Below are 23,585 nucleotides of genomic sequence, written 5' to 3'. Positions count from 1 at the left end.
TTTACTGTTTTTACATACTATATTGAACTCTTTGATTTAAAAGGTGAGGAAAATGATTTTACATGCTATGGGCTCTATAATATTCTATTTCTTTTATGAGACACTAGGGTTGGTTAACTGCAGCATGGGGTTACATTGATTAAGAATTCGATATATGGGTGCTCTATATGCACTGTCACAGCTAAGGGTCTCTGTAATGGAGCTCATAGTGTGCATAGTTCCTGTTGCATAAGTCTTCCTGTCATGAGGCCTTTAATAGCTGGCTGAGCCTCTGTGCTATAACCTGTAAATCAAAAACCCTGGTACTGGCTGCGGGCTTATAATCCTCTGATTAAGAGTTCTACTCTGTGCTGAAGCTGACATGATTACTTGATTTAAAAACAAATCAACAATACATCAAAAATACATCTTCACGATGATTATTTGGCAGCTCACGTTGTTTTAAATTCTCCTACAGGTCTCTCTTACAATGAGATATATACTTCCATTTGTATGAATTTTTGCTAGATGGCAGTATTGAATACATTAATTTTTCATGAAGTCTCTAAAGTTACGCACCAGCTAAAATGTAGAAATGTAGCCATTGCTACTTCTGTTACATAGTTACTCGTCTCCATCAGAGGTGCCGGAATATTCTCTAAAGATGTTTTTTTCCAGTTTAAACATTAGGAAGACATCCTTCTGATGATGTATCTTGAAGGTGAGGGTAACATTTGACATTCGAAAAACTACAAGCTCTTTGTGGCAGACAGACGAGGGTATCCTAAACTTACTGCAAAGAAGACAAATATCACATCTATAGTTATTGGCTTTTACACTGATTTCTTCATCATCGTTGGGGGGATTCCCAATGGATGTATGACATGCATGCTGATGTACTGTAGTGAGAGAAACTGAAGGATAAAAAAAAAAAACACAAAAACAATATAAAATTGTAAATTCTGTCAAAACAATGAGGCAGAAGGATGTAAATCTGGCCTACAGAATATTATAACACATTACAAATAACCAAAAATGCTAGATTTAGGCCACATTTCCCCTTTAAGGCCCCTTTATTTTTGTCCAGTATTGTATTTCACAATCTTTGAAATGCATGTTTTTTTAAAACATTATTGTTCATTTAAATCTATTTGTGCTGTATGGTCTTAAAAAACTCAGCTTATTCAATTAATGGTCAGAACAGTCAGGTGATTACAAATATAATGGACAGAGCACTACTTTGTGCCACACTCCAACCTGAACCCTCACTGTGAAATAAAACTCTGGTTTTCATGCAGTCTTTCACTGTTCTATGGAACAAACAAGGTTTATTTTAAGAATCATTCCAAACAGGTGTTCTTCTCCTTTCTCTGTGAATGTCAGTATAATGTCAGTGCTTTGGGTCAGTGTCCACACTCGAGCATGGCCATGCTCACTGGACGCTGATACTGAGACCATGCTGGCCTGCACATCACTGATTTCCTGACAAATCAAACAAATCAACTGTGAGTTATCTACTCCCCACCTCCAACAAAGCATAACTGCTGCCATATGTCAGACCTCAGCAGAGTCATAGTGTCTTGTTCTATTGTTGATTAACCCTTTAAACACCTGGGCCTTCTTTCCAAACTTCTATAATTTAACTGTTTTTTTCAATAATGTAATATGGATGTATGTAATATGTCTGAGTAACTGAAACTTATAATGCTGTGCTGAATGCAGTTTACAGACATGTACAAACTGAAGATAACCAAAGAAAAATCACCCGTTATTAATCATTTCCCTTTAAGTTATTACTCTGACATTTGCAGAAAGTCTGTAGAAGATGTTTTTCTCCTGCACTGTTAAACTCATGATATAGACCCACAGGCTGTATAAATGGAGATGAAACTGATTGAGACTCTGAAACACAACTGAAGAGGCTATTACGCCTGAGTCAAGAGGCCTGAATGGCCGCACTGATGGAGGCAACGGTGGCAACTTTGGTAACAGATGCATAATGCATAAGAGGTAAATGACTGTAAATCATAATGCTGAGGCTGGGAGACTGAAGAAGCTCATTTCATTTTTAAAACACCTCTGCATTAAGGCCAGGGTTTCTGAGCTCTCTCAAAATGCGACAAGTGGCTCTTGCTTATGCTAAATCACTCTACAGCAGTAATCGTTTCCAAATGATGATCCTGGCGTTCATTCACTTGTCTGTCTGATAATGGCTGTGATAGCATTCAACCAATGGGACAGATAGGACAGCCAAATTTCTGTAATACAAAAGACTTAAATGTGTTTTTCATTTGCGATACAACAAAGTATTTTGTAATTAAGTGAGAATCTTAACATTCACGTTTAAATGCATAAAAAAAACCTCAAGTTATACATGACAACTTAAAGAATGCTGAAATTTTCAGATGGTTAGTAGTATGGTTAAACAGTTCCTCTCTTTAATAAAAAAAACCTGTTGTAAAGGTTATTTAAAAACTTTTTAAATTGATTCTATGTAGCATCAATCTATTTGTAGGTCAAATAACCTTTTTTGGTACTACACAGAACCCTTAGCTGTTTTGTGACATAGTCTTCTCAATCCAAGGGAGGTAATTGGTCACTTTGGTGTATATCCCATAATAGCCCGCTTCAGCACATCTATAACCCCAAGAGACGATGCCACCAATGTACCAACTACGACTCTGGTTGTCCAGAAACACATAGGGTCCTCCGCTGTCTCCCTGACAAGAATCCACACCCCCCTCGGTCACACCTGCACATACCATATTCTCTGTTACCACCAGCTTTCCTTTATCTGACACTATAGAGTCATACTTAGCCTTGCATATGTCAAAGTCAACAACAGGTATTTCTGCAAACTTCAGATGAGGAGAACCACCTCTTCCCTCCTTCTGCCAAACACCCCATCCACTCACTGTACCATGGTCATCGGCCTTCAGAAGGAATCGCTTGTCCTTTCCTGGCAAACACACGGGCATGACGGCTGCATTTATGGCTACTTTATGATATAGTTTGATCAGAGCAATATCATTGTTGAAATTCACTCCATCGTGATGGTAATCTGGGTGCACAAAGACCTCCTTAGGAAAACCCAGCGTTGCCTGGGGATCTTGCCGTTTGACGAGGCCCATCTTCACACCCAGGTTTGACACTTCTCCATAGCCTTGCAGGACATGAGCAGCAGTCAGGACCCAGTCGTCATTGAGCAAGGCCCCACCACCCTGTAAATGGCCTCCTTTCAGAACCATCACCTGCCAGGGGATCTCATTCTTCTCTACATTCTCACCTCCAATCACCCTGGATAGTCTCCCTTGAGGCTTCCCGCAGACTTCAAGACAAAACAGACACAAGTTACTGTAAAGGCATTCACAGCACTGTATAGTTGCCCAGCTCTACTTGTTATAAAATTCACTTCACCTGCACGTTCTTTCTTAGCATTGACAGGTTGGACAAGCTTTAAAAGACATTTGCAAAAATCCCATTCAAACTAATGAGAAATTGTAGCCCATAACTAAATCATTTGTGCACAATTTATCTTTTTATTTTATGCTCATCAATGTACTAGCATTGGCCCATTAAAACACTCTTTTTTCTTAAATCTATAAATCTCCTTCGTCCAATTGACCGTTTGCAAAATTCCAAGCACAAAAAAAGTCACTGTTACTATGTCCATTAAACTTTTAGCTCAGCCTACCTAGTAGCATCCATAGTTCTCTTGTAAACAAAGGAACACTTAGAAGCACACTGTAAGGCAGTTTGAGAAATGACAATGTGATTATGGGCTAAATTAAAAAGGATCCATGTTTACATTAATCAAACCAGGGAAATTGTTCAACTTTCAACATTAAAGCAGCAGGTTTTCCAGTCTAACAAGGAGGAGGTTTGAGCTAAGAAAGCTGGCCCTTCAGATACGCTAATTATAAAGCTACTCAGAGCAATGTTAGATGCTAAGAACTCATCTTATATACAAGCACCATTTAATTAATTTAATAAATAATGACATAAGTACAAGTACTTGGTTCAGTACATAGAATGAATGCTGTTTAATTGCATAAGTTAGCAGTCGTGTTTCATTCCTGTTTCATCCGATTTATCCAGATAACTGTCAAAAGCTAACTTAAGAAAAGCTAATTCAGTTATCTTAGCTGATCTTAACATAGTTTGTTATTTACAGGCCGAAACATCAAGTTATGAGCCCCTGAGCAAGTTATGGGCCCCATAACTTTCAAGGGTGGTCAGTGATTTTGTTATGACATCACACCAAGTTAAAGAAGGCCTATGCAGCACCACAACAGCAGCATACTTCAACACTATAAGTGCAGATTTTTTTCTCTAACTGAGACAAAACAGGGGTAAGTTTATGCACACATTAATGAGAACACAGCTTAACATAAACCTAAAAACTAGCAACATTTCCCAATCAAGTGCACGTCCGCCTCTGACACGATAAATAATAACCCTAATGAAGATGACACAAATTACTATCAGAGAGCTGAAATGTGCACAATGACGGAAAAATCAGCAACACTAAAAACCCAAACTGTCAAGCAGTCTAGTTGAAGTATACTGCCACAACAGGCATGGAAATCTTTAGGCTTCTTTTTATTTATAACTTACCTTTGATGACGCAGATCACAGTTGACAAGAATGACTGACTTTTAACTCGAGTAGGTAACATTTTCTATTCAGCTTTGGAAACAGCCATCTTCTATGCTGTCAAAGTTTCAGGTCTCGCTTTTACAGATCCCTCAGGTGCATATTTGAATATCTAGAGCTTCATATTCAAAGTACAATTACAGCGATGCTAACTCAATTATACAAACCTGAAAGCTTGAGCGATATAATGAAAGACAGTGGCTACTAAGCACATATTAAAGGAGAAAAACGTTGTTTTGAAAACGTTGATGTTTAGAAAAGACACGGAGAGCACCAGGATTACGATTGACTATAGCAAAAACTTTCACTTTGACCCCGTTTACACCTGGTCACTTCATGTATCTGGATTGTATCTTGATAACATTTTAGCCACAAGCATTTACCCTGAGCAGTCAAATGTCTCTTTGTTTGAAACTGGACCTAATATACATTTATGACATCAGTTTGCACAAATAGCCAATGAGCTGCTCTGCTCACCAACCGATTAGCACTCAGCAGCAGTAATGCTAGCGTTGTACTGCCCAAAAACCATTTGCTGTAAAGAAAACATACAGGTAGGTTTTCTTTGCTTTTTTGTGAAATACATCCTTCTGCTTCCTAAAATGAAAGAAAAGTTCTGGGCAAATGATTAGTAACTCAGATAAAGTTTCTCTGACCCTATATCTGCCTGAAGATATGTAACAAAAGGAAATAACACTTAGAGGACGTGGTGACTGGAAGGCATGCCTTTCAGTATTTAGCAAACGGTCAAACAATATTATTTGATGTGAGAATATTTCAAAAGCTGCATGACCCTTTAGCAGACTTTTATATAAAAGACAAAAGACAGGTATGAATTGTGGAACCTTCAGCTGCCAGTCACAACTGCTATGCTGTAGTTCTTAAGCAAAAGGATGGTGGGACACAGTTGGCCCCGCTGAAGGCAAACTGGGGGCCCACTGGCTTTTTGCTCAGTGTTTTTCCGGGCAGCCCACATTTTGTCTAACACTCTAAGCAGAAAAAAATGGCACCAAATTTTTCAACAAAATCATTTTAAAATAGACGTAGTCATTCATTCTTTTGTGATTTTTTGTCTGTGATGTTTGTTTTAGTTTATTTTCCAAAGTAAAAGATTAAGTGCATTTAAAATCAGTTTGACACAATTAAAAACTAGTTAGACCTTGTGTGCAGGGCCGTAATCTGGGTGGTCAAAAGATAGGCTAGCAGTGGTCTACAGTCAGCAGGGTGCTGTCCTTATCAAGCCAGCAGACCGATATATGCTTGCTATCTGGGCTGATATAAGTTTACTCACCAGGTGTACACTCAGGAAGCTTCCGTCCACCCAACGTGTCTCTCCAGTAGCCGTCATGAGCGCAAGTATAGACTCCTGAAAAGACAGAAAGAATTCAGCTACTAAATATACACAAATATAGTCGATCTGTAAGTTACATGTTGTGCATTATGTTTAACAGAATGTTTTTAGAATAATCTCTCACCTGTCATGCTCGTCTTCATGTAGTAGTATTCTTCGCAGCTGTACTTGATCTGAGATTTATACGTGGTTTTAGTGAATTCAACACTTCCTTTGTAAATCTCATCAGGGTCTCCACAGTCAATGACTGCAAATTCAAATGTAACAGTTATTGAACTTCTATAGGGCACCAATAAATGAATATGCTTCTGAATGAAATGTTGCATCTAAATCTCATCATAGCAGAACCTCATAACCTTTCTATTTTGTTTTCTTTTGCATCACTTGAACATGCCAGCTGCCTTTTACATCGTGTGAGCTTCCTATAGTGACTGTGCCGATAGAAATGATGTCCAGAATAAACCCTTTACAAGAAAAACATTAAAGAAAATTTCACAGATTTTTCAAAATTTGTGAATAATTAAATGATTCACATGTAAGTCATTCAGAGAGGTCTTTCTTTTGATATGTACCATTCTAGAGAAATTTACGTTGATAGGAGCCAGCGCCTGATATCTGAGACACTGTTTTATGATAGCTAGAAGTTATACTCTACAGTGGACACACATCTGTACATTCTAATGCACAATTACTGTTTATTTGTTAAATTTAACACATTGGGGGAAAAAGAAACCTTAAAATGTGGCTTTTGAAAAAGTCATATGGCGTCTGTCATACAGAATGTTTCTTATTTCCCCGAATTTAGCAAATAAATATAAATTATGCTTCGAAATTTGCTGAAAAGTGCCATGTTTTTAAGGTTGTTGCCTGTAGAGGATGTGTGAGCCATCTTCACTTAGAAAATCAACAAAATATTATTTGACTGAAGGTATACAAACTTTTGCTCACATAGGGGTTCGCAGGTCATTTCTGATAGTAATTAAAATGGCTAGATATGCATTGTAGATGACACAGCTCCTTATTCACATTACCACTAAAAAGAAATCTGAGTTAGTAACTGTTTCTATAATGCAATGAACCATTTCACATTAAACCACTTTGAATGACTTTGTTTACATCTCAACCAATGAATTCTGCAGACATTTTAAAATTCCCCATTTAAATGTTTTTCACAAGTTTTTTCATTCTCCTATAAACCTACCATTTCTTAGATTTTGTCATAACAGTGCTATTATTTTTAGATGCAACAGTCCATTTCATATCTGGCCGTTTGAAACTGCTGGTTTATTCCCTGTCTATTTTACAGGGCAAGCTTTACGGTCTATAAATGATCATTCTTTCAATAAACCTCCATTGACAATTATGTACAGTTCATGCCTGTTTGGATTGAAGCGACTTACTTGTACAAATGGGCATTGGACCATCCCAGAATCCATCCTTCAGGCACATGGCTTGATAGGAAGGCAAGCTTTCTTCTCCCTGTAGATAGAACAGACACTTTAAGCCCCCACAGCCCACAAGAGGATTCATTTACCCATTCAGAAGTAAGACGCAAGTCATTTACCAGAGTTAACTCATAACCAAGGTCACAAGTAACGTTGAAAGTGTCTGTTAAGATGTACTGTTCCTGCCGGGGGTGAATATGGCCATTAAGAGGAGCCACCGGATTTGGGCAAGGTTTGGCTGCGAGAGAGAGAAACAATGAACATTAAGTCGTCAAACAGTGCTGGTAATGGTAGTATACATACAGATATGCGCAGAGGAAGCCAGACCATTAACTTTCTCCATCAAACTGATGTGTGCTTGAATGTATCATGCCTAAAATCTCTTTGTGGACATCAAATTTGAATACTTAATGCACAAGACAGACGTAAAACGAGTTTCTTTTTGCTGGGTACAGGCCACTCATCACTGAGAGGCTCTTTTTAACACTAAACCCTTACTGTCAGTAAAATTCAGGAGCACACCTGCTGGAGCTGATGAAGATACTGTGAAGAATATTGAAAGTGTTAATCTCTCAGATCTCATTAACTCCCCAATAGCTTGAAGGCCGTACCTCTGCTGGAGTACTTTATCTTCCAGCCTCTGTTTTTTCCGGAGCCATCTGAGTGGAACGTCACATGCACTTTGTGAGTGCCAGTTTCGATTCTGGCCGGTGGTTTGGTTCCACAGAACGGGCCATACTCCCTTGAACCTGCAGTGACCTTGAGATCAGAGACAAAGCAAGAGACCTTTTTAGTTGGTACTCTCTTAGATCAATACATCTTCGGCACCATTCTTAAACGTACACTCCTTAACTATTTTACATATGACCTATAGTACTGTACAAAAGGCAAAGACCACCCTTTGGTTTTTTTATTTTCAGAAAAAGGTATGAGTTATTCTTTTTTTTTTGTTGTTTAAAAAAAGCAGAAAACATACATTTAACAGAAAATTATACATAAGCCTTAACAAAAATAACGTCAAAATTTTCTGTATTTAGCACATCCACTCTTTAATACATGTACTTTTTTCAGGATATTTGCTTCCAGTTTTTATAAGAAGTCTGTAGGGATATTTTTTGTACATGAGATGTACAATTGCAAAGAACGTTTATAAAGTCTAAAGAACTTCCACATTATGTACAGGGTACCAATTATAATTAGAATCAGAATCATATTAGAATCAGACACACAATCCAATAACCATTTACAAACCTTTAAGTGTAGAATGTGACTATTTGACTTGTCAATAAATACAGGGGTGAGCTTGTCAAGACGTCCTTTGGGAGTAACATAGACAGGCAGGTTTAGGAGGCATGAGAGAGCATATATTGCTTATTCATGGGCCGTCAGCTCATTGATTGGTGGGTTTTAGGGAGTACTCTAATGGGCAGTGTCATGGCTGATGAACATGAGTTTGTTTTAAAGAGGAGAGGGAGAAGGAAGCCTGGCTGAAGGGCAGTGTTATAAACAAGTTTGGGGTGTAATGGAACAGAAGTGTTCAGAATACACTTACTGTGTACATTTTTTGGAGAACACTTTAATACTTACCCACTAAATTCAAAAAATACATACTATCTTTAAAAGAAATATGTTTGTTGATTAACTAATTTAAAATCAGCACACAGTGAGAAGAAGAAGAAGATTTTTTTACAAACATTAAAGAACTTGCTAAAGCCTGAGTAGACTGATGAAAATGTGTTAAGCCAATTATTAATCTCAGTGTTATTAAGGATTACTTTGTTGGATAATGAAACAGAACAGACTCTGCAGCAGTGGACATGTTCATGAGTGAAAAGCTTAGCATCAGTGTTGTACTGGACTCATGCATTTTGTGGCTAGTTATGTACATCATTACCTGAAAATTACATAGCTACATGCTTTACAGTCAAATTTGCTTGAAAAATTGCTTGCTTATTTACTGAGAGGGCAGTAGGATAATGGGAGGTGCTGAGAGTCAAAAAAATGTTGAGAAGTTTTTCATGAAACACCAGATAAATGAGGAAAACAGCCAACAATAACAGAGAGGAACGGTGTGAAATCAATAAAAATTACAACAGCAGAGTTTGTCCCATCTGTCTTATCAATATATATTCTAAATATTGTAATTTTTATGTATTATAATGGAATATGCTGATAAATACACTTAGTACAGTGTATTTAGTACTGAGCCTGTCTTTCACTGAATTAATTCTGATTAATAACATAACGTAGCACAGTGACACATTAAACCTTAGATAGAAGTAGTACCTGTACAGGGAAAGGAAAAAAAAGTTGTTAATTTTAAAGTACATTAATGTAACAAAATTTTCTTCCAAGTAAATGTACTATTTCTGTTCAACCAACTGTCAATATAAAGGACACATAGTGTTTTCAAATGATGAAAAAATAAAAAGAAGACAAAAATAGAGGTTTGATATGACAGCAATGATATGCGTTTCATTCTCTAAAAAACAAAGGAGTGGGTGAGGAGCCACAACAGACTACAGTCAGAACTATACAATCAATCTGGTGACAATTAATTTGTCAGAGCACATTTAATACGTAGTTCAATCACTCTCAAAGAGAATGCCAGGAATTCGTCATACCATACATCAACAGAATGTGACTCATCAGATGTGTCACTTAATGATGTTTGGTTAGCACGTTCAGAGCAATGCTCAATCACAATAAACACTTGCTCAATAGCTCTGTTTACAGCTCGAATGTTTGAACTAGCTATATCAGGTGTGCTAAAATGATGTGCATTAATTTCAGCCTTTTGCAGAGGCCAGAAAGAACCATGATTATGCACTTGTTTATGTAGCTGTTGTCTAAAGAACCTTGATGTAAATTATGATGTTTAATATCAGGATATAAATACCACATACACTGTTAATTACTGCCTGGCTTTCACTGTGTTTAACAGGAAAAAAACTGTGTTCATCATTTTACTGTGAAATAAACTCATTTTAACATAAGTCCTATAATAACATTGCAAATTAACGTGAGGTTTAGATTGAGCTGTACTGAATAGCATTATGGGATGTGACAGTTCAAAAGGCACAAATATTTCAATAGAAACTTTGTGTTCTTATTTAAACTTTTAATGTTTTATGCTGATTTTTGTAAATTACAGTAAGTTGCAGGCTACTGAGTATAAAGTTGTTGTTTTACTATTATTTATTGTTAAAATGGTTCAGCAAAAGTAATTAATGCAAAAGCAATGTCATTTACTGCAATTTTACAGTTTATCTACTAATTTATGGGCTGCTCACTGGATGGTTTTGAGGTGGTGGTTGAAGGGAGGTCATTTAATAAACTCATTGCTATCCAGGACGATACATCACACCTCCTCCGTGACTTACTGGTCAGACAGCGGAGCACCTTCAGCAGCAACTTATTCAGCTCCACTGTAGTAGGGAACGGTACAGGAGATTGTTTATGCCAACAGTGATGGCTCTGTACAACACATCATCAGTATGCCAGGACATTATTGTATACTGAGCCACTGACAGGACAGGCTCACTGAGCATCAGCTGAACATTATACCTCTCTCTACTCATTACTATACACTGCCATTTTGTTTATACATCTACAACTATTAGCACGCTATTGTTTACAGTTTTTAATCACTCAGTACGTTTACTGGATGTGGCATCCATCCACCCATCTTTGTGAGCAGTATATGAACACAATATACTGACTAGCTCTTGCTTAGTTGAAAAAGCAGCATAGTTTGCTATTTGCTTGGTCTATTTACAGAAATGGCCCCCCTTCACTTAGGCGCAAAAAAAACATGTTTCTTTCCAAAGTAATAGGAAAGCACTGCATTAGTATGAAAGACTTATTTCATACAATACCCACATCAGTAAAGCTAGACAGGTTTTTTGGGAATGTACAGCCACTTTTTTGTTGTTGTTGTCATTTTTTAATTTTAATATGAATATGTTTTGATTGCTTTCTGTATTACTCTGTAAACCTTCTTTGCAAATAACCTGTGACTCTCAGTTGGGCCTAAAGTTTACCTAATTAATGCTTTGATTTAATTCAAAACAATATTCCCTACCAAACACTTAGACATCTACTTAATTCCACATGATGTCTCTCAGGACATCCAGTTACTGCTGTAGATGACTGACTGTTTTTGTCAATGTTAAATGCAGTTTGCTGTGTGCAGTCTGTGTGCAGGACGAGCTTTTCAGTTAAAGCTTCACATTGTATATAAACATTAAAGGGAAATTTCCTCATTTTTTTTGTTTTGTTTCAGTTAATTTGCAAAATTGTGAACTATAAATCACTCAGAGTCATTTAATGTGAAATGTTCCTTTCTAGAGAAACATACCAAGTCAGAATTGTTCACAGTGCTGGTGATAGGAACCAGATGTCTAAATGTATAAGACGTATAATGACTGTAAAACTCTCTCACAGATGGTTATTAAACGAAATGCGTATGAATGTGTGTCACGATTGGCCCCTCCCAGTCCTGTCCAGGTGTTTGTGTTGTTTTTTGGTTTAGTTCTTTGTTTTGGTTTTATAGTCCAGTCCTCTTGTTTAGTGACTCCGCCCCTGATTGTTCCCACCTGTGTGTTGGCCCTGTTGTATTTAAGCCCCGTGTTTGCCCTTTGTCTTGGCTGGTCTTTGTTTGTTATGTATTGTTTGTAATGTTCGATCGTGCTGATTGTTTGGTGTTTGAGGTATTGTTCATTGTTTGAAATCTTGTTTGTTTGACATGTCTGCCCCCCAATTCAATCCATGTTGGCTGAATGAACCTGGACTGTCTTGACCAGTTGATTTTGGATTTGCCCTTAATAAATCTCGCTTTATTCAGCACATATGTCCGCAACCTCGCTCCACGTTACAATGTGTTGTCTGAGACATTGTTTTACAATCAATCATTATGAGATAAGACTTTGGCCTTTTTTAAAATACATAATGATAATATATTCAAATTTATTATATATTATATTATTATATTTAAATAAACCTGGCATATTTTCTGTGTTGTACCTGATTTTGAGTAACAGTATGAGGATAGCCAATGACATTATTTGCACTCTTTAGGTCTGATCAAGATCAAAAGCTGGAAAGAAAATATTCAAGTACACTATCAACTTTTTTCTTATAGAAGCAAGATGACCCCAAATCAGCCCTGTAATTTCTGTTGTACAGAAATGAAAAAGCAGGAAAAGTACATTTACATGGAAGTGCAGGTTCTTTGCTTGGTATTTCAGGCTTAATTTCCTCTTTCCTTTCCTGGTTTGATTGCTGTCAATACCTGCTGGCAGTTAAAATACCAACCTTCAGGATGTCATAAGGGCAGGAGACCTCGGGATGAGTCTCTACGTCAAACGGCTCCTCAAATTCCAGGCTCACTTGGAAGCCCTCCAGCAGGCTGATGGTGTAGTCACACTGACTCATTCTAGGGTATGCAGCTGGATACTCAGGGCTGGTCAGCTCTCCTGACCTCCTCACCAGCACCTGACCACTGCACTGCACTACAGAAATGAGAAAAGAAACTTACTTTACAACTATAATAATTCAAATTACTTCTACTACTACTAGTACTCCTACTACTATTATTATTATCATTATTATTGTTATTCATAAATTTAGTTACAAAGCCTCAAAGTGCTTTACACATTCTTGTACATTTTAAATGGTTCTTGGCTTAGATGTTTGATTGTAGGAAATACCTTGATAACACTTTCTATGAAAACCAAGTCTGTAAGAATCTATGAACATGTTCATGTCATAAGGCATTTATAAGGCACTATAAATATGGCTTTAAATATTTACAAAATACATTAGACTTTATAGCCATTTTTGTAATGCATTAAAAACTGTGAACATAATACAAGTGTTGTGTTATAAGGAGTGTAACAAATGTTATTAAAACTCTGTTATAAGAGCTGTTTGTGTTGTTGGCATTATGGAAGCCCTGGTAATTGTTGCCTTCTCGACTGTAACATACTCAAAAGGGGTCTTGTGGGGAGGGGCCTGGCAGGTAGTTGGGCTGCTGCGATGTAAAACTAAAACATTTTAGTTTTGGTTCTAGTTTCCTTATGAACTTTTTGAAATAATGTGGCTTTAATGAAGTTCTTTTTATCTATCAATAACAATCTGTACCCATAATGAAGTATACAAACTCTATGTATATTGAACCAAGTACAGACCAAAAAAATGTTTTAGCATCAAAACGTTTACAGTGTCAAGCTTATAACAATAGTAAAATCAATAACAATATAAAAACAAAAACAATAACAATATAAAAATCCTTTTTAGTGCTCTTTTCAAAAAGTTTCTATATAGAACCATAAACAACACATTCTCCATCAAGCTGAATAAACCGTTTCACCATACAAATAACCATTTAATTATGCTACATTTTCTTAGGGAGTTCATGGTTCAATATAGAACCATTTTCTTTACAAAAGAACCCTTGAAGAAGCATCTTATTTAAATGTGTAGGCTAGTTGTGTCACGGCTTTGGAGTCACTGCTTGTTTGGAATACCCAATCCATATCCGAAATACACAATCACACAATCAGTGGACATCAGTGGGTATTTCTTCTTCATTGTCTTTAATCAGACTGATCAATGACCACAGCATAAGCTGTAATCAATAGAATGATGAGCAGTTTCTGTTTTCACAAACTGTTACAATTCATTGTCAAGTGAACCAGATGTAACAGATGTAAAAAAATAGAGAGCCTCTACAGAAGGTAGCAGAGGTTAGGTAATTTATATAATTAGGGCGATTTGGACGCAGGTCATCGACCCAGTTCCTCTGCGTGATATGATGTCACTTTCTTCCCTATTGGCAAAGAATAATTAAGAGGCATGTCTGGGCTGGTAATTGTGATTAATTACCTACCATCACTGCTCTATTAAAGCAGCAAACAGGTATCAATTTTCTACGGCTCTCCGTGCTGCTGTTCCCCCAGGAACCAAGTGTAATTAACCCAGTCTCACTCAGACTGACAGAGATCAACTGCTTCATACAGTGGCAGCGCTGCCACAGAGCCACAAACACTAACAATCACAGTCCCGCCCTGCACAGCCTTCACTGCTCGTTTATGGTGCTTTTACACTGCGTCACGTTATAGACAAGCATGTCACACTATTCTCCAGTCTTAACACGGACACAAGGCACAAAATGTTCCATTGTAGTGATGCAGTAGAACCACAGAGAAGAACCTAAAGAACTTCTCAAAGGACAGCTCTGTTCAAGAGATGTGTGAGCATGAAGAACATATCACTTTTGTCAGTTTTTTTTCAGCTTCAGACATAATTTGAAAATGTTTGTTGGCCTTTACACTGCATGTAAATTTCATGATGAATGGACAAACACAAATGGCCCAAACTGACTTGGAAAAAAGGTTTTAAATTAAAAGGAAAGTATGTTTTTTCCTTCTCCTGTAAAGTTACCATTTTGGAGATAGAAGGTTTTGTTCCGACAGCATTGATTTTCTAGTTCATAATAGTTCTAAGTTCTAATAGTTCTAATAGTTCTAAGAAAAACCTTTAATCATTACACTGAAAAAGACTGAAGTGTTTCTGAGGTTTGAATTGATGTTTCTCAATTCATGTGTCATTCACAAAATGGTTCACTCTTAAAAAGTTGGTTCTTTAAGGGTTTTTACACTGCTTCTATATAGAACCATGAACACTCAGGGAAGCATTTGCATGCTTAAATACAATCTTTACAAATATGGTTCTTCAATGGTTGTTTAGTAAGGAAAATAGTTGTATAAAAACCATAAACACTCACTTTGTGTGATTAAAGTGTTCTTCTCATCATGAATGGGTATTTCAAATTGATCGAGAATGCACTTGCAATGGTTCTATAAACCTTTTTGAAAAGGATTTAAGGGTTCTTGTTTTGTTACAAGCTTGAACTTTTTTGTGTGCTGCATAGAACCAGTTTCAAAAAAGTTCTAGACAGAACCATCTACAGCACATTATTATGATGCAAAGGACCCTGTAATCATGCAAAGGGTTCTTTGAGTGTTCATGTTTTTTTTTTATAGAGCCATGTTCTTTACTAAAGAACCCTTGAAGAACTTTTTTTAAGAATTGCATGGTGAAATGGTTCTTCAGATTGATGGAGAATGTGTTGTTTATGGTTCTATATAGAAGCTTTATGAAAATGCTTGTATAATTATTGTTACAATGTCAAGCTTGTAAGAAACAACCAAACACAACTAATATATACTTAATGTCTTTTAATAAATGTTTAAATATATTTTCTATGCCTACAAATGCTTTTCTAAAATAACAATGTAATTAACTTAATTTAAGCAGTTATTAAGACAAAAAATCTATACCTACACTCTAAAAAGTGCTGTGCTACATATCACATTTACTTGCGTTACCCATTTTAACAGATTTTTTGTCTGTTTTCTGTGTTTAAAGTAACACAAAATGCTTTATCTGTAACTTGGCACAGAAGTATTTTAGCATATTTTGTATTGATATACTTTTCTTTAATAAATTTTATTTTAAGTGTAAATTTGACATTTTTCAGTTTTTGGAATAATTTGAAAATACCTGTTATTTTTAGCAAATTTAATGATGAATGGATAAAAAGAAACGTCCCACAATGAATTGGAAAAACATCTGGCTCGATTGACTTAACTTACATTAAAAGTAAAGTAGGTTTTATGAAGTTTTGTTCCGACAACAGTGATGTGTGTGTGTGTGTGTGTGTGTGTGTGTGTGTGTGTGTGTGTGTGTGTGTGTGTGTGTGTGTGTATATATATATATATACACACTACTCATGTACTTAAGTAAGCTTCCTTTTAACCAGGGTGGTTTAGCATTTAAAGATAATGTTATTTTCACTATTCCCCTATGGAATACTAATTGGCAGCTTTTGAAAGACAACAATAGTGTGGAGTGGCTTACGAAAGGAATAAAGCTCAAAGTTCAAAATAATCAATAATGCTATGGAAACTGCACAAGTCTGAAGAATTAACAACTGCACCAACAACGAAGCCTTTCTAAGACAGATACTTAAACATAATGAGTCAAAGACATTCTTTTTTTCAAGCGTTTATTGCTATAACACCTGAATGTTATGAGCTCTACAAATATAGTACTGTGGTCTGTGTATTACTACAAATAACATTCAAATATAATTACATCTTCAATAATTCATTAGTTACATAATATGCCGTTTCTGATAACTTCCAGGATTAATAATGATAATGAAACTCCACACACACTGTGGTCAGGCTTTCATGCTTTCGTGATGGCAGCCTTACCAGTGCAGTCCCTCTTGTTGGCATGGAGCTGGTAGCCCAGTTTGCAAGTGCAGTAATAGCCCCCCACGTAATTGTGGCAGTAATGGTCACACACAGGCTCTCCATCCACAGTAATCAGGCACTCGTCGATGTCTGTGCACAGTGAGAAAGAGAGCAATTAGCAGTAGAGCTCCCATTGGCAAAGTTTCACTCTTACACACTATGCACTCTCAAATGAGTACTGCAAAGAGGCTTATAAGAATAATGGGGTACTGGAGTTACAAATAAGATCAAAAAAGAAAACATCAATTGTACTGTATTTGCTATAGTTAGTAATTACTGTTTGTTCAAATTGTAAGAGTGCTCTTCATTTGTGGCAATCAACATGTAAGATAACACATTTTTAGCTTTAATTTAAGGCCTTTGCTCAATTAACTGACCATATGTATTTCATACACTTAAAATGGTTCTATATACAACCATGAACACTCAAAGAACCCTTTTGTCATGATTAAAAGGTTCTTTTCATCGTGAAAGTGTTTCTCAGATCGATGGAGAATATGCTGTAGATGGTTCAATATAGAACTCTTTTTTTTGCAAAGGATTCTATATAGTCTCGACAGGGTTCTTCTACTGTTACAGCCTTGCCCTCTGCTACTGTTACATGCTTGACCTAACTATATAACTATGTATAATATAACTAACTATAGAAGAAGCATTTTGGGTGGTGCAGGCAGGCTAGTCTAGTACCCGCACACTTTTACTACGAAGCCACGCTGTTGTAACACGTGCAGAATGTGGCTTGGCGTTGTCTTGCTGAAATAAGCAGGGACGTCCCTGAAAAAGACGCTGCTTGGATGGCAGCATATGTTGCTCCAAAACCTGTATGTACCTTTCAGCATTAATAGTGCCTTCACAGATCTGCAAGTTACCCATGCCATGGGCACTAACACACCCCCATACCATCAGAGATGCTGGCTTTTAAACTTTGCGCTGATAACAATCCGGACAGTCCTTTTCCTCTTTGGCCTGGAGGACACGACGTCCATGATTTCCAAAAACAATTTGAAATGTGGACTCGTCAGACCACAGGACACTTTTCCACTTTGCGTCAGTTCATCTCAGATGAGCTCAGGCCCAGAGAAGCCGGCGGCGTTTCTGGGTGTTGTTGATATATGACTTTCGCTTTGCATGGCAGAGTTTTAACTTGCACTTGTATATGGAGCGACGAACTGTGTTCACTGACAATGGTTTTCTGAAGTGTTCCTGAGCCCATGTGATAATATCCGTTACAGAATGATGTCGGTTTTTAATGCAGTACCGCCTGAGGGATCGAAGGTCATGGCATTCAATGTTGGTTTTCTGCCTTGCCGCTTACTTGCAGAGATTTTTTCAGAGGGGTTTTGTTCTTAAACTGTTGGACTATTTGCTCATGCAGTTGTTCACAAAGTGGTGAATCTCGCCCCAACCTTGCTTGTGACCGACTGACCCTTTCAGGGATGCTCCCTTATACCCAATCATGACACTCACCTGTTTCCAATTAACCTGTTCACCTGTTGAATATTCCAAACAGGTATTTTTTGAGCATTCCTCAACTTTCCCAGTCTTTTGTTGTCCCTGTCCCAACTTCTTTGGAATGTGTTGCAGGCATCAAATTCAAAATGAGTGAATATTTGAAAAAACAATAAAGTTTATCCGCTTGAATGTTAAATATCTTGTCTCTGTAGTGTATTCAATTGAATATAGGTTAAAAAGGATTTGCAAATCATCGTATTCTGTTTTTATTTATGTTTTACACAACATCCCAACTTCATTGGAATTGGGGTTGTATTATTTTTTGCATTTAGTGTTTCCACTCTCTGCCTTTATTACAGTATCCATTCATTTCAGAAGACTTGCTTTCAGTTTTTTAAAAAATCTGCAGGGTTCTGCAAAATTCTTAAAAGTTGGTTGCATTTTCGGCTTCTCACAATCCAAGTAATCTTGAACATATTCAGTGATGTTGAGGTCTGGACTCTGGACTAACACAAATGGACTGGGCGTAGTCCATTCATTATTATAGAACTCCAGCAGCTTCTTTGTCCGATTTCCAAATTTTCTTCCTTTTTGTCTATTTTCTTTTCTCAGTGAGGGCTTCTTGTCAGCTACACATCCTTTTAGGGCTTCTTGTCAGCTACACATCCTTTCCTATAGTGTTGATTTGTCTTCTCACTGTGGAAGGATTGACCGAAACACGTGTGGATTTTAGATCTGAAGCAAGAATGGAGCTTGATTCTGTCCCGTCTCTCAGAGATGAAAGCTTTAAGTGCTGTTTATCTGAGGGTGACACTTTTGGTGGTGAGGAGTCCCATTTTCTTTCCTTTTTCTTTTTTTTAACTCCAGTTTCAGAAACTCATGTTTTTCCACCTTTCTTTGACTTTCTCTTTCCTTGTGCCTTATGGATTATAGTCTAGTCTGTATAAGACTATAGTCCACTATAGTCTTATATCTAATCTACTCAGAAACAAAAACAAATATGCTGTACTTAATAGTTGTTTTGACCGTTAATGAAATGCATCTAGGGTGGTCTCTGACTTTTGCATAGTACTGCACAATAAAGTTTAGAATGTTTATCTCCTATAAGAATAATATTTCAGAAGTACAAAATGTTACAATAGTGATGAGTTTAAAAGGCACAGGAGTAATATACTGAAATGTTATGGGTTAATTTGGGTACATTTTAACAACAGTACACTAATTTAGACAATGCTACGTAAGGCCTTCATAATGCACCTCACCTTCTGTGGCATAAAAAGCCTGGAAGCCGGTGTATCGTCCCTCGTTGGAGTAATCTGATCTAAAGATGACAGACATTGTGTTTGTGGAGGAGTAGAGGACGGTGTTCTTCGGGGAATCTTCATAATTTTTCTTATCCTCACCACAGAATCGAACAGTGTCATTGCCCTCTGAGAACACCTATCAACATCAACGGGAGAAAGACAGGCAAGTGATGACCCATAAAACATGGAACAAAACAGAGGGCAGATTACGGCTATATGTGGCTGATATAAGCTACTCAGAAAACACACATTAAAACTAAAATGTATTTGTTCACTTTAATGACATAAAAAATCTTGATTGCATGCAGTAGTTTGGTTCCACTGCAGCCATGCAATTAGATTCCTCATTAAAGGGATAATTAGGACTTTCATTTGCACTGTCAAGATGTCGTCTAAAGTACTGCACCATCTGGATTGGTTTCACCAGAGGAGGTTGTGTAATGCAGTCTATTAGTGATTTAACAGGCTGATTCATACAGGATAAAGTATATGTGTCAAGTAGCAAAGATAACGTAGATTGACACCAGTGTTAAGCAACAGGCTCCACACTCATACAAATAACAACATGGCACATAAAGACAATAAAATCACAGATCTTATGCACAACCATTTCAATTACAGTCTTCCCCTTATAATGCTAATCCAGCTTGAATACAGTTTAATCGCCTACGCCATTCCAAAACATATTACATTGCAAACGGTACAGGCAGCATCTACGGTGGTAATGCCTTACTACCAAATGTCAAACTGGCAATTCCTGGTATAGGGATCAAAAGAGATTGATATTGGAGGAAACCCTGCTTGTAGGCTAGATCCTACTTATCATATCCATTTTCAATTACATGTGCAGCAGCACTGGAGGCATGCTCAGGCCTTACCTCTAAGTAGTCATATTCACAGCGAAGAGAGGGTTCCAGACTGAAATGGGTAAAGTAGAGCCGAAGTCTGTGTCCCACTGGCCCTGTGATGTTCCACACAATGTGCTGCTTATTAAGATACACATTTGGAAAGTTGGGTGAAGTGAAGCTCCCGAAGAGTCCTGTTAATTCCACACTCAGTGCCAGTGGGAGCAGGCTGAGTACAGCCACAGACACACTGTAACCAGACATGAAAGATACACACAATTAAGAGAACTGAACATCGCTTCACTACCTATCTTTAGGTACTGATCAAATGAACTCCTTAAACACCAAAAGGTCTGTATGTGGGGTCACTTAAAGGAGTACCTTATCATAAAAGGTAATGTTATATACCATCTGTGAACCTCTATGGTACGAAGGAAAACTTTGGCTTAATACCAGTTCTCTATTTATCTATCTTAAAAAAATTCCTGATCTTTACTGCCAACGTAAACCATGTTTTCATTATTTAAAATCACAAAATTACTATTAATGAACAAAAGCTAGTAAAAAGTACAGTGTACACTGTAAAAAGTATTTAAGCTTTAACAATGAAGAAACCAAGTTACCTTAATATTTTGAGGTGGCTGAAGTTCTAATAGTAAGTCAGCAGTATAATCTGTGTCTTTGTACAGCTATATTTGATGGTATTATTACTGTAAAAGTACTGCAAAATTTTATGGTTTTTTAAAGGTTGAATGCATGTAAATAAACCAAACATATACAGAATTTTTATTCTGCTGTTGTTAATTTACCGAAACAGAATATTAATTGATTAGTTGATCACCTTTATTTCAGACATTTGAATTTATTTTAATGGTTGTTATTATTTTGGTAAAATACTGTCAGAGTAACAGGTTGAATTACAGTAAAAAGCACTATTTCAGAGAAATGACTTTAATTTCACAGATTTTTACCCTCAGTGAGAAAACATATTTTTACTGTTAATAAAGGGGTTTTGTCCTGCACACTTTTTACCATTTTATTTTCTACATTTTACAGCATTCTTTTTATTTAGTACTGTAAAAAATGTAGAAAACAAAACGGTACAAAGAAGCAAGATTGCATTTTTTTTACATTTTACATTTTTTACATTTATTCCTGATGACTTTTACACAAGTATAGCTATGTAGGCATATATTTATTTACTTCATTTTAAAACCAGCTGCTTACCTTTTCATCATTCTTAGCTGTCGGACATCCCTTGAAGACAACAAAACTTTTCTTCACATTCAGTGTAGCTTAACTGATGACCTTAAAGTGGACTCTAGGTTACTGAACCACCAGTCCAGTAACTAAGACTGTGTAAATACGACCCATAGTCATGGACTTTCCCAGTTGTTGACAATATTGGAGCTGTTGTTAGCCTAAATCAGGACTTTTCAGGACAGATGGTGTCAGCATCTACAATTCGTAATTCGCTGTGTGACCATTTTGCTGGCTCACAGTTCAATATAACAACGACATATTATTTACACAAAAAGAAGATTTGGCTTTCTGGTAAGCTGTTTATTGATTATAAACAGCTTTTATGCTAAATGAGACATTGCCAGCAAGTGCTCATGTGTAGCATGTATTTATTTCTTTAAGCCAAGCTCCCTCTTTTTAGTCAATGATTAATTTCACTGTTTTAGACCAACTGAAAGATAAAAATTACTGACAGGTTTTGATTTGCTTTCTTAGACTTAAAGAGCACATATACTACATTTATACTTATTTTTTGTTATTTTCCCGTTGTGTGACACTTGCGTGGGACTGTGTGCCATAAACAGTTGTACTGAGCACTTTCCAAGCTCTTTTTAGCTCTTACAAATAAACAGGCTGTTGTCAATTTACCTAGAAGTCTGATAAACAGTGATATGTAAACATTTTAACACCCCTAGTCAAATCATGGTAAACATGTTTTGTTAATTTTCTAAGTTATACAGAAATTATTTGCTATATTTAAAGGTGCAGTGTGTAAGATTTAATGGCATCTAGCGGTGACGATGCAGCCAGCAATCAAATAAATATCCATTTCCTTTCCGAGCATGTAGTAGAAATTAAAGTGGTTGTCAGGTTTTTGCTTCTTTGAGGATGAGGATTTATACTCTGTTTATACTCTCAAACCTTTCACAGCACAAAGTGGTTAGCCAGCACTGGCAGCAACCACTGATTCTTCTTCTTTCTAAGTAAATGCATGAGAGGCGCTCTCTAGAGGCAGTGTTTTGTTTGACCATTTTGGGCTACTGTAGAAACATAATGGCGCAACATGGCAGTCTGTGTTGAAAGAGAACCGGCTCCCTATGTAGATATGAAGAGCTTATTCTAAACTAAATAAAACACAATCACTCATAGTTACAGGTAATTATACACTAATGAAAACATGGCTTTGTTATAACATAAAATGTAGCATGTATAAGTGTTATATCACATTTAATATATATTTTATTTTTTCCCACTATGTTAAGTTCAGCAAATAACTAGAAACCGTGCTCTAAAAGTGCAGAATAATGTCATATTAGTAGTGAATGTGTTAACTTGACCACGGTGCACAAACTTTTGCATATAAACAACTGCTTTTTCTGATTGGCTGCTCTGTATAGTGCCTCATTCAAAAGACAGTCGGAATTGAAATACTCAGGGGTAGGGCTAAACTGCTGTAGGGTGAATAGACTGGAGAATGAATGGTACACTGAGAAAACCTTAACCATGTCTACACACATAAAACTCTTTTATGTTAAATGATCCAATATAACTATATCCAAGATGTGGGTCCTTTAATGAATGTTCTATGCATATGAATGTTCTAGCTCATATGCATATGACTGTTATCAATGAACACCTACTGATTCACCTGGCTTGAAGCACAGGCATCCCAACAATATACCGGGAAGATCTGGCATAAAAAATAAAAACACAAGCACTGAAATGTTCCTTTGAAAGCATTCCACTCTTGCCATTATAGCTTGTGAAGCATATAATAGTGCTTAAAGAAGCTTGAATCACATTATTCTTTCTCTTGATCACTTCTGATGAAGTCATGGTAATTATAGCACAGTGAAACTTCAATGCAACAAGAAAATGCTCACGTCTCATTTTTCTTTTTAGTAGGTAGCAGGTAAACGAGAGATCCGAGCAGAGGCGTATCTCCGACTGGCAATCAGGCTATGGGTCCATGATGAATGGGACCA

General features: G+C 36.8%; 1 protein-coding gene across 1 annotated transcript; it reads right to left on the bottom strand.

The window, feature by feature from the left end:
• Positions 1-939: 939 nt before the first annotated feature.
• masp2 (mannan-binding lectin serine peptidase 2) lies at positions 940-21,684 on the bottom strand. Its single transcript, XM_017708174.2, has 11 exons — positions 21,586-21,684; positions 20,392-20,608; positions 19,472-19,649; positions 16,716-16,847; positions 12,748-12,944; positions 8,043-8,190; positions 7,551-7,669; positions 7,387-7,465; positions 6,111-6,233; positions 5,927-6,001; positions 940-3,307 (listed from the first exon to the last, which is right to left on the bottom strand). The coding sequence occupies exons 1-11, from the start codon at positions 21,594-21,596 to the stop codon at positions 2,529-2,531; spliced, it is 2,058 nt and encodes a 685-aa protein (XP_017563663.1). The 5' UTR covers positions 21,597-21,684; the 3' UTR covers positions 940-2,528.
• Between the last annotated feature and the right edge of the window lie 1,901 nt (positions 21,685-23,585).

The sequence above is a fragment of the Pygocentrus nattereri genome, chromosome 9 (assembly GCF_015220715.1).
Source record: "Pygocentrus nattereri isolate fPygNat1 chromosome 9, fPygNat1.pri, whole genome shotgun sequence".
Taxonomy (NCBI): Eukaryota; Metazoa; Chordata; class Actinopteri; order Characiformes; family Serrasalmidae; genus Pygocentrus; species Pygocentrus nattereri.
Note: the sequence above shows the minus strand (reverse complement) of the source record. Positions and strands in the feature narration are given on the sequence as shown.

What these genes read in the sequence shown, in the direction of transcription:
- masp2 (XM_017708174.2), bottom strand. An exon ending in GCCCTTATGACATCCTGAAG is followed by an intron (nt 8,191 to 12,747) that starts GTTGGTATTTTA and finishes TCTGATCTCAAG; the next exon opens with GTCACTGCAGGTTCAAGGGA. An exon ending in CATGAAGACGAGCATGACAG is followed by an intron (nt 6,002 to 6,110) that starts GTGAGAGATTAT and finishes CTGTCTTTTCAG; the next exon opens with GAGTCTATACTTGCGCTCAT.